Raw genomic sequence first — 10767 nt, forward strand, 5'->3', positions numbered from 1 at the left:
GAATCAATAAAAGTGATTCTACATAATACATGAAATGGATATTCATTGAAACTAAATTAAATGGGTAGAACATATTTAAATACAAATAAATCTAATTTTTTTTTAAATATCGTTGTATTACAGTATCTAACATGAATCGACAAATGTTTTTCTTTGCCGATGACTATTGTTTTACAATATTTTACATTATCCGGATGCCTGATGTAATTGTTACATAACGATTATACAATGAACATAAATAATGTATGAAGAGTGTAAATGTACTCGATTGTGTTCAGAATGCGTGTAACAAGTGACGATAATAGTTTCGAGAGTAACAATGACCTCCTTTCCAGAGGACAATTACCTTCCGCGGCGGAGCTGAATTATCTTGACAAGGTGAAATGGCTCGAAATGTACGGGGTCGATTTGCATCCCGTTCTGGTAAGTTTTTCGTATTAAAAAAAAAATCATGTAAATCACAGACAGCCGGTTAATAATCGACGAAAATCTTTTGATCCACAGGGCGAGGATAGCGTGGAATATTTTCTGGGCCTGACACCGAGTGGGATAATATTGTTGCGTAACAAGACCAAAGTGGGAAATTACTATTGGCCTCGAATCAATAAAATCTATTACAAGGTAAGCAAACATCATTGTAATCCACATAATGTTCATTACCTCGTTAAATACAGAGTTCTTTGAAACTCGATCAATTTCAGCGAAATGGATGTATATTTTCATCGATCCAGACATAATTGAATTTTTATAAAATTATAATTACACCCTCATAAAAAAAGAGATTGAAATTAGACTTCACTTTCGATACACCGCAACAGCTTAGCACAAGTCACGCAAAAGAGCAGTAAATCTTGCTTTATACCTGTAACGTAATAAAAAAAACACAGTTTAAGAGTCTCATAATTATATACAGTATGCCTGATTAATGAACTTTAAAACATAATACATCAAAGAAGATTATTCATGAACTTTATTAAACCCCATAATCCTTAATTAAATGTAACAACTGGCTACAAGAAGCAACGTATTTGAAAATACACAGTAATAATAATAATTACAAATATTGAAATTACAAAATCAAAAGCTTAATGAGATGACATAGAAGAAAAGGAAAATAAGCGATTATAATTACGGGACTACGAATATTTATACAAATTCACAGACTGGAATGAGGCAAAAGTTTATTTACTTTGTTTAAGGGTTCCACCAAATTCAGAAAACGATAAAAACCTGATTAAACTTCATTGAATTTTTTATTATACTCAGTTAAGTCTAATAATTACAATTTATGATATCTGCCCTTTTCAACAATTATCCACTCAACCGTCTCGTAACAATTCAATAAATAACAGAAAAGAAATCGAATAATGTTTATCAAAATAAAATATATTGTCTATTACTAATAATTACAACTAGGAATGAATTCCTCGAAACGTCGAAACTCAAGGAAGTTTCGAGTGTCGGAAATTCGAAACTCAAGGAAGTTTCGAGTGTCGGAAATTCGAAACTTTACACTTTTTTCGTAACTCGAAATTCTCAAAACCTAGGAAAGAAATAATATAAAATCGATTATTAAAGAATCGTTTACCAACGTGTCCCGACAATGTTCGATTCACGTGTATCACGAATATCCCGATCGGTTTTTTTTTTTAACCCTTTTGCGTTCCTCGATTTAAATGCACACTTAAGGTCTTCGAGACAAAAATGACCCTTATATATAAAATTCGTTTTTTTAATTTTATTTTCTAACTAAAGGATCAAGGAAATGTAATATATTATTATATTTTTTATAATGCCTATTGATTAAATAGACCGATACATTCTATTAAAGTTATTTATTTATAACAAATTGTACATATATGATAATATTGGCTTCTGTAAACAAACTTTTGGTATTCATGACATTTTGTAAACTCTTATTTTCTGCTTTACTAGACACATATGTGGCATTTGCCCTATTTTTCCGACGTATTCATAATACTCTCCACCATCAGTTAACAGCTTTCGTCCGCGGGTAATATTTCCGTTGTCTAAAATAATTTTCTATCAATACGTTCCCTAAATTTTCTATAAATGCACTTCTTTTCATTCAAAGATTTAAACAGTCAAAGAGTGTGCGCGAGATTGATCGAGCCGTTTGTTCACCGCATATAGAACTTATTTAGTTATAATAAACGTTGTTATTTTGTTAGCAAATGAAGGTTTAATTATTTGCCATATATTAAGCACCATGAATTTCTGTGGGAGTTTAACAATTTTTGAGTTTCGAGAGTTTCGAAGTCTTACAAAGTTTCGGATATTCGAGTTTCAAGAATTTAAAAAATTAGATTCCGACCCACTCTTATTACTACTGTAAAGGTGAAATAGAACGATAATTTGTGTCGACTGTTCTCAAGCTTAACCCTGGGTTATATCACACTTTTCAGGGTAGATACTTCATGCTGAGGGTGAGCGAGAAGAATTCCGAGGAGCGAACACACGGTTTCGAGACACCGTCAAAGGGAGCGTGCAGACACCTGTGGAAATGCTGTCTGGAGCACCAGGCGTTCTTCCGTTTAATGGCCACGGGGCCGCCGCCCCTCAGCCCGTATTCCCGTTTCCGATCGTACAGCCCGCCGTCCGGATCAGAGAAGCACACGTTGATCAGACGGAATCCAGCACCGATATTTCAACGGACACCGAGTCGTAGAGCGCAACGACGCGTGGTCGAGGGCCAAGAAATGGTCGGTCCGTTCGTGGAGACACCTGCCACCGTGAACGTTAATTCGACCGGCAATCCAGCCAGTGGGAATGTGTTGTGCAATACACAGAACGCCAGACAGGCGAACAATTCGAGCCCGAGGAGCACCAGGAGCGCCCCGTGGACTCAAAGCCAGCCTCGGGGCCTTTATACTTCGTCTAGTCCTCGGTCGGTCCGCTCCGCAGGAACGGCACCGGCAGTACGTTCACGTGACCTCTTCTTTCGTTAAGATATCATTCGATGTATTGTGTAGGATTGTGTAAAAATATTTGTACCGTTGGCTACATTTCAGAGGAATTTCAGTTTGTTGTAAAATGCGATTTGTTTGGGACAAATATAGGATTGTGGGTGGAAATTGTTGTGGAAGAGTGTGGGTGTTGTTGGGGTATCCATTGGGTGCACTAATGAGTAATCCAGTATTTTGTAGATTGTGTTGAAGAACCATGGCTAGTAGTATTGAAGGATTTATCTTAGTATTGAAGGAAGTATTCAATATGGAGAAAGGATGATAAAGATTTAGTGGATTATTTAGTAATACAGTAAGTCATCGATGAACATTCGAAGGACCCCTGTGAAAGTGGTCAAGCGCCCAGGGTTGGGGATCTGAACACTTAGTGCCGAGGGGCCTTCGAACACTCATCGATGATTTACTTTACACCTAATAATATCCAAAACAGCGATAGTTTTAATGTCAAAGCCACTTTTTGTCAACGTGGATACGAGCAATTACAAAAAAATACGTGTCAAATATTTTCATAAGAACTAGAATATCACAGAGTTTCATAAAAATCGGCGATTGCCATTTCGGAATGTTCTCTTGCAACCGAAACGTATCTCCTACTTGAACATTCATAGCGTTTTACAAAGTATTAGTGGACTTCTTTCATAATTGAAGTTGATAGATAATTAATCGATGGACATTTAAATAATCAATTGAATACAAACTTTCAGAAACCGCTTGAAGCGAGTAGGGACTTACTTTTGTATAACAGCGCGATTATATTGTGTGTTTACGAAACAATAATTGTCATTTGGTTTTCAGCTCTTGAGCAGGCTCCAGCGAAGGAGCAGCTCCGTCGAGAGCCAAAGTTCAGGGGACAGCCATAGTCGCAGCGGTCATCGTAGGAGAAGTCATAGTCATAGTCATCGAAGGCACAGTCGTCACTCCGACTGTGAATCCGAGCTTTCACGAGGTTCGGACACCAGGTCGGGACATCGTAAGCATCGTAGGAAGCACAGAAGCTCCCGTTCTTCTAGGTAGATAGTATACTTATAGTCCCCTGGATAAAATAAAGCGAACTCGTAAAATTCTTCACGGTGATCGCGACGATCTATTTCACACACCTCGGGACGACCTTTCTCACAGAAATTTGAGAACGACAGGATTGAAAGCTCCTCCAGAATAGTAGGACACATCACCACTCTTGTATAGTCCGATTAACACTTTGCTGGCGGGAGGATTTTTGTGTTAGAAAGTATACAGCCTCAGGAGTTCTGAAAATATTTAGAAACTACTGCTTAAGTTTGTATTCGTCAAACTTCACATATAGGAAAAGCAATGTTTCCCTATTTTTTTTTACTATTCTAGTTCTTATCTAAGAAAGACATACTACAGTTAATCCTCGATGAGTGTACGAATGCTTCTCGGCACTGAACATAAAATATTTCATAAACTAATGGCCATGTACAACAAATGAAACAAATATCATTGGCTTCGGAATTCCAAGCTCTTATCACTGTGCTGAACCTGATTAAAAAGTCAGGGTTACACCTGGGGATCTCTTCTTGCCAGGAGCCTTCGAGCACTCATCGAGGATTTATTGTACTACGTCAACCGCTATCAGTTTTGTTTTCGAAAAGACATACTGCTACGTCAACCGCGCTCAACTTTTCTTTTTGAAAACATGTATTACTACGTCATCCGCCATCATAGTGTTAATCTCACTGGGAAGTTCATTTTTTTCTGTCTTCGCGGGTTTGGTTCACCAACCGGAGCTCACCGTGTGACACAATTAGGTTGCACCTCATGAATGGTGCCATTCCTCGAGGAACTTTTACGAGTTCCGCTATATTTTATCCTAAGGGACTGTTCTTCATTCCGACATGACATTCGACCTTTAGACTGTGCACCTGACGAGACACGAGACATCACGACCGTCACGCGACAACGCAGGAAATTCAAAAGAGACTGTGTCGATAATCGTCCCCGTCGTGTTTTTCCCCCGTTTATTACGTCAATTTAGGGTCTTAAGATGTGCGTGCCGGCTTAATTGGTAATTAATTGGAGTAATAAAGGTTCCTCTCAGACGTTCACGTGAAAAGGAATTAGCTCGCTCGAACATCTTGGGCGGAGTTCGTCGACCGTAAGGGACGGGAAAGAAGCCCCTGGTGGTTACTCATTATACTCTCACGGTAGGGTACATAAAGTGCGTGGAGGTGATAATTATTTTAATGACCCAACGCACGCGGGAAGTACCCAACCCGGGGCTCAACGAAATCTCTCCGTGTTCGGTGTCACGTCATTCAACGGGAAATGAATGCATAAGCGGGTCCTGGGGTATCGTAATCACGCTCCGACAGAAGTGTACCATTCGAATCTAGTTTATCGTCCCGCACTTGTAATACGCGTGTACTCGAGTTAAACAACACTTCTCTCTAGTCATAATGCTCGTTATTATACGACGTACATTCACCCTCTGTGTGGGAATCTTTTCAGACACGAATTGGTGGACTCTGAACCGCAATGGAGGGAAGCACAGAAGCGGAAAGGCGAAGGAGTCCAACGGGCTGTTGTAAGTTGGAGTAACGATGTTACTTCCGTTTTAACCCTTTCGATGTTTATATCAAATATACTCGTCATGAAAAGACGGCATTGTTTTGTTTAATGACAAGTATAGTCGTCATCAAGCAAACAAAAACGTTGCATTTGCTGTTTAAAGTAAAATTTGGGTAAAACAAGAAACATATTCGTAATTTTAACACATTTTAGAATATTTTTTGGACAGAAATAGATAATGTACAAAGAGAAAAAGTCACTTTAGAAAAACGAAATATGTATGCAGCAGTATAATATGTACGAGGGCTGTTTGGTAAGGCAACGACCTTTTGTTGACAATAGATGGCGCTCAAGTCGCAAGAGTAATTTTGTTTTCAATTTTACAACAAATGTATTGTCTCTGCTTTTGTCGAGTATACTCGCCATAGCTTGAAAATAATTAAGGACACAAGTGCACGTTTTCAAAACGAAATAAAACACTTAAACGGTTAAAAGTACTTTTTACAGTATTCGGAGAATATCTCTTCCCAGATAGCACATAACGCCTTGAAGTCGCTCGTTTTACGGGTATTTTAGGTCGAAGGCGCCTTTAAGCCGTCTTCAAGGCGTCATTAGGCGTCATGTACTATCTGGGTTTTATTCTTCGTTTCGAGTAGCTTTTCTGTATAATTAGTTTCTGTTCCCTTTATAGAATATATAATTAAGTATGAATGATTCTGTATTAGGTGAGCCATACAGAACCTAGAAGAAGGCACAGGAGTAGACATCGGAGTCCTTCTCAGAAACAGCCACTGCCAGACGAGCTTAGGAAGTATGTTTCATTAATATAATTCTGATATCGTCGTCAAAAGTATTACCTAATATGTTATATACAATGTTTTTTTGTGTGTCTTGTACTCTTTGAGGGTGGTCCCTAAGATATGGCTTAAAATGCGGTAAATATGATTTTATAAAAATAGAAACATTATTTATTAAGCAGTTTGATAACATGTTCAAACGAGAAATATTCTCGAGTAGTGAATGGAATTCAGTTTGTTGTAACGAGGGGTTAAAATTAGGGATTAGAAAAAACTCTCGGTTATTTCTTCTCTGCTTAAACAACAATGGAAATCATGTTTCCGGCGAAACTAGAAAACCATGTATATTTTGTATATCTCCTTTAATCTCACAATCGGTACATTTAAAATTTGTTTCATACACATGGTCCTCGTGGAAATTGTATACGAGAATATAGTAATTGAAAGCGTGATTCTTTCCAGACATTTGGAGTTTGGGCTAGTCGACACAACCGGAATGAGCGAGCAGCAACGCCGAGAGATACCGTACACGGTGGTTCAAGCGCAATCTGTACAGCAATGTCCCTTACAGTCTAGCAATTCCCGATTGGACGAGGCAGACTCGTCCTCTCTGCCTAGGTACGATGATCTCAAGACGGCCTGCAACATCCACAGTCATCCTCCGCAAATGGAGGATGAGACGGGATCCGTAGTCATTGTTTAAAAACTTCCCCACTTGCATGTGTTTGTTTGTGTTCTTTTTTTTTTTTTTTTTATTTATTCAGAGCATGTACATCATCTATTATAAGCATGTCCCTTCATTATTTATTTTGAGAAGCATGACGGACCCTTAATAAATCGATGAGATTAACAGCTTTTGTCGCACCTGTGTATTTATTTCCTGGCTGGCACCCCACTGATGCTTTCTGCTATTCCACGGGTGTACCCACGTGGAAGTATATACAATCCCCCACCCCCACAAAATCGTAGTATTTGTTCTTCGTTGTGTGTATGCGTGTGTCTCGTTATTACGTTTGTTGTGTAATTGTGTTGTTTGTGGTATATTTGCATCGTGTACTCTCGTCGAGCCGAACATTGGTATTTGGGAGCAACGAAAGAAAAACATTTGAGACCCGATTGATATCTACTTATCGACGCGTTCGATCTGTCGTGCTCCCGAATCCCATTTGAAGTGTCCGGTAGCCTTGAAACACTGTAAAACTTTCTAATAGATTACATTGGCGGCAACAAAATACGGAACGACGAATGAGAAGAATCTGTTTGTGAATATTGCTAAAAAAAATAGGTCATAAATAAAAGAAAAAGAGGAATGCAATCTAGCTCGTAGTATGTTGTATTTGTATTAACCGCATCTGATCGTTTGCCAAACTAAAAAAATTGTATATGCATCGATGTCGGAATGGTGCCCGATCAGGGGGGATGTTCGTAAAAATATGGAGTGTCTATCGAAGACTGTCAAGGACTCACTTTCAGAACGATCGGATCCATTGGCAAAAGAAACAGAAGAATGATACAGCATAGTCGCGACGGAAGTTATAATTTGCCACCGACCAGGCCGTGTCAAATCGAGGCTAAGTACTACGACGGTAGTAGGACCGAGTGCAATATGAGGAAGGACTTTTATTATACTCGTAACAACAGAATATTGATAGGCAGTAACGTGGACAGTGGCCTCGGGGAAAGCACACCGCAGGAATTTTCAAGCTGCTGCTCAAGCTCTGCCGACAGCGCTAAACCTACCCGTGTAGTACGTATCTTTTCGCTTGCTTTTCGTTTATATAACAATTTAATACAACCGTTTATTAAGTGTGGTTTCGTGTGAAACTCATTACATCCTACACAATATATAATACTTAATGTTAATTATATTTTCGTAAGACAGACACCGATAAATAGAATATTGGTCTACCCTGCCATAAACGCAATAAAATCGTCGAAAATCGATTTCAGATCAATCCTAGTAAAATGGACATGTATATTACATTTGTCGGTGCAAAACAGTACAAATAGAAAGTAATGGGTTACACTTTTGCTTCACGTAGTTCAAGCTTTTCGCTTTAAAAAAAAAACAAAGAAAAAGAAAAAGAAATCGTCACGGTACTATAGGACAAATAAAATTGAGTTTCTTAAAATTGCACTTACATTGTTGAAGTCTGTCGAACGTACTAAGCGCTTTTTATAAATATATATGGTTAAGGTTCGCTACTCCTTTTTCCGCCAGTTATAGCATTTCGTTAAGTTATTTTACTTCATATCGTTTCCTGTTTAATCGAACAATGTTCAAAGATCGAATAAGCGAAATGCTGTCACTAGAATGTAGTGTGTTGTTTTGTACGATTTTCTGCATAGTGAATTAGTAAAATAGTTTTGTTTGGTATAGACGCAATTGCAATTAGGGGGAGAGGTACGCTATGAACTGTCTTCAAATCAAGAAATCTACCCTCCTGTTGATACTACTCTGGATGCTGTTCTGCAGCCCATTATATCGTAAGTGCTTCTTTTCATTGCTTCATGCTTCTCCCTTATGATAATATTCAGTATTAGAAATTAATTAAAATCGAGTTCTGGCTTTATTAATACCTAATGCCTTACACACTGCTGAACATTCTACGTATAGTTGGAAGAATATAGTTATACTTTCTGAGAAGTACTGGTAGATTTCACATAAATATTAGATCCATTGTTTTCTTTAAAAAATTTATTATTTCAAAAAATGTTCATTCACATCATCATACATTCTGTTTTTCATTGTTTCAGAACTTTAACAAGGAGGCAACGTCACCGGCCGAAATGAGCATGAAGCTTTAAATGAATACAAAATAGACATTTATGCACATATTGTATATTTAAGAAAATTTTTTATACCTCATTCAAATTAAATATCTATAATCCCATCAGTCACTGAAACTTATGAAATGAAACATAAACAATGAATTAAATGCGCAGCACTTTTATTCCTTACTTTAAAAAACAGAGTCCCTAATTTTGTCTAGTCCTTTGTTTAGCTCTCTTTAGATGCCATATGCCTCATCAGATTTCCTATAAATTTTTCCATCTTCTTTAAGTCCTGTGCTATCTCTGTTTTATATTGTACACACTGCAATAAAAAATTATGATTGTATTATTTAAATAAGTCTATCAGAATTATAAGGTAAGTCACACAAATAACATGTACCGTTCGATTATCTGTTAGCTTTAGACATAGAACACCTTTCTTATGGCAATATTTCATCGTATACCGAGTCTGAAACAAGAAAACAATAGATTATAAACTTATAAAACTTTAAATGACCTTTACCTGTTGTTTAGTATCTAAAATAAATAAAGACCATATGCAACAACTTTGAATTGTTTATACACACTGTGTAACAGAATTAAATTTTATATTTCAAACAAACTGTAGATTTAATGTAACAAATATTATTTCCACGGAAGAAACAGTCGAAATAAAATGTTGTTTTCATCAAATGAACGAATGACGTGTCATGTCATGTTAAGGAACCAACCAACGTACAAAACTTTTTCAATTACTGAATGAAATACGTTCACATAACACGATTTTTAAAAACTATGGTTAATTTTAAATATATGATTATGACAATAACAGAACAATTAACGTAAATTTAACTGAAACTTACTTTTATTGGATCTTGAAGGTATAACCTCTCAGCAACCTCCTCGAACTCCTCCCAAGAATTTATATACGTCATTTTTGTTACTAACTAAACAAAAACAATATAGACTGATCGATATTACACCAATATTTCTATTTAAGGTAGAAAATTGATTTCAACGCATCGCTAGAAACGATGGTATATGTATATATCAAAACACAAGACGTGACGGACACAAAGCCAAATAGTCCACTGGAAACGGACAGAACGGATAAGAGAGCTCCAAGAATTTTTGACTCCGATTTCCTCAGTTTGCCGCAAGAGGGCAACAGATAAATGATTCTTGTGGTGGGCATGCTTGACTAGTAAGGTCCCGTCATCAATTGGCGTCCGAGCACTGCACCGATACACCACCTCTCAGCACTAGTGGCAACCATCTCGTCAGTAGCACGTGTCGGCACAAACGAGATATAAGAATGGACCTAAGATCTTATGGGACTGGTGTCAAACTTAATAGAATGTTTATTTATTTCGTGTTATGAACGATTTTAAGATGAATTCAAAGACACATTTGAAAGTTCTGTTTGAGTAATAATTTCTCAGATAACTGTAGGAAGGAAAAAAAAGATGCTATCCGAACTTGACATTTGCATCCGTGAACTTCCTGCAGCATTCATATTCCAATCAAAGAATTTACAAAATAAGGAAAAGGAATCTAAAGTAATTTTCAGTAGTTCCATACATCTTAATCTCGAATAATTTTCTAAAACATTCAAGGTACTGGACATTTTTACACTTTGAATCTCATATCGATTTCTAAAATAATCCTAGTTCGATGTA

The 10767-nt window shown here is 37.2% G+C and overlaps 2 protein-coding genes across 2 annotated transcripts in view; one reads left to right on the top strand and one right to left on the bottom strand.

The window, feature by feature from the left end:
- Nucleotides 1–9132, top strand: part of LOC107188101 (band 4.1-like protein 4) — a 91990-nt gene extending 82858 nt beyond the window's left edge. Inside the window, exons 6-15 of the mRNA XM_015576348.1 lie at nt 336–423; nt 505–621; nt 2427–2939; nt 3783–3997; nt 5457–5532; nt 6242–6327; nt 6776–6931; nt 7787–8060; nt 8694–8800; nt 9071–9132. Coding sequence (XP_015431834.1) covers nt 336–423; nt 505–621; nt 2427–2939; nt 3783–3997; nt 5457–5532; nt 6242–6327; nt 6776–6931; nt 7787–8060; nt 8694–8800; nt 9071–9107 — 1669 coding nt within the window. The 3' untranslated portion in view covers nt 9108–9132. The remainder of the gene's footprint in view (nt 1–335; nt 424–504; nt 622–2426; nt 2940–3782; nt 3998–5456; nt 5533–6241; nt 6328–6775; nt 6932–7786; nt 8061–8693; nt 8801–9070) is intronic.
- Nucleotides 9133–9193: 61 nt separating this feature from the next.
- On the bottom strand, nt 9194–10164 carry LOC107188102 (signal recognition particle 9 kDa protein). The gene is made up of 3 exons (XM_015576349.1): nt 9952–10164; nt 9489–9557; nt 9194–9410 (listed from the first exon to the last, which is right to left on the bottom strand). Exons 1-3 carry the CDS (start codon nt 10021–10023, stop codon nt 9315–9317), a joined length of 237 nt encoding a protein of 78 aa, XP_015431835.1. The 5' UTR covers nt 10024–10164; the 3' UTR covers nt 9194–9314.
- Between the last annotated feature and the right edge of the window lie 603 nt (nt 10165–10767).

The sequence above is a fragment of the Dufourea novaeangliae genome, unplaced genomic scaffold (assembly GCF_001272555.1).
Source record: "Dufourea novaeangliae isolate 0120121106 unplaced genomic scaffold, ASM127255v1 scaffold115, whole genome shotgun sequence".
Taxonomy (NCBI): domain Eukaryota; kingdom Metazoa; phylum Arthropoda; class Insecta; order Hymenoptera; family Halictidae; genus Dufourea; species Dufourea novaeangliae.

Excerpts from the sequence above, each read along its gene's own strand:
- LOC107188102 (XM_015576349.1), bottom strand. The coding sequence starts at position 10,023 with ATGACGTATATAAATTCTTGGGAGGAGTTCGAGGAGGTTGCTGAGAGG. Across the intron at positions 9,558-9,951 it reads ACCTTCAAGATCCAATAAAA|ACTCGGTATACGATGAAATA; the intron begins GTAAGTTTCAGT and ends TTCTTGTTTCAG. Across the intron at positions 9,411-9,488 it reads AGCTAACAGATAATCGAACG|TGTGTACAATATAAAACAGA; the intron begins GTACATGTTATT and ends TTTTTATTGCAG.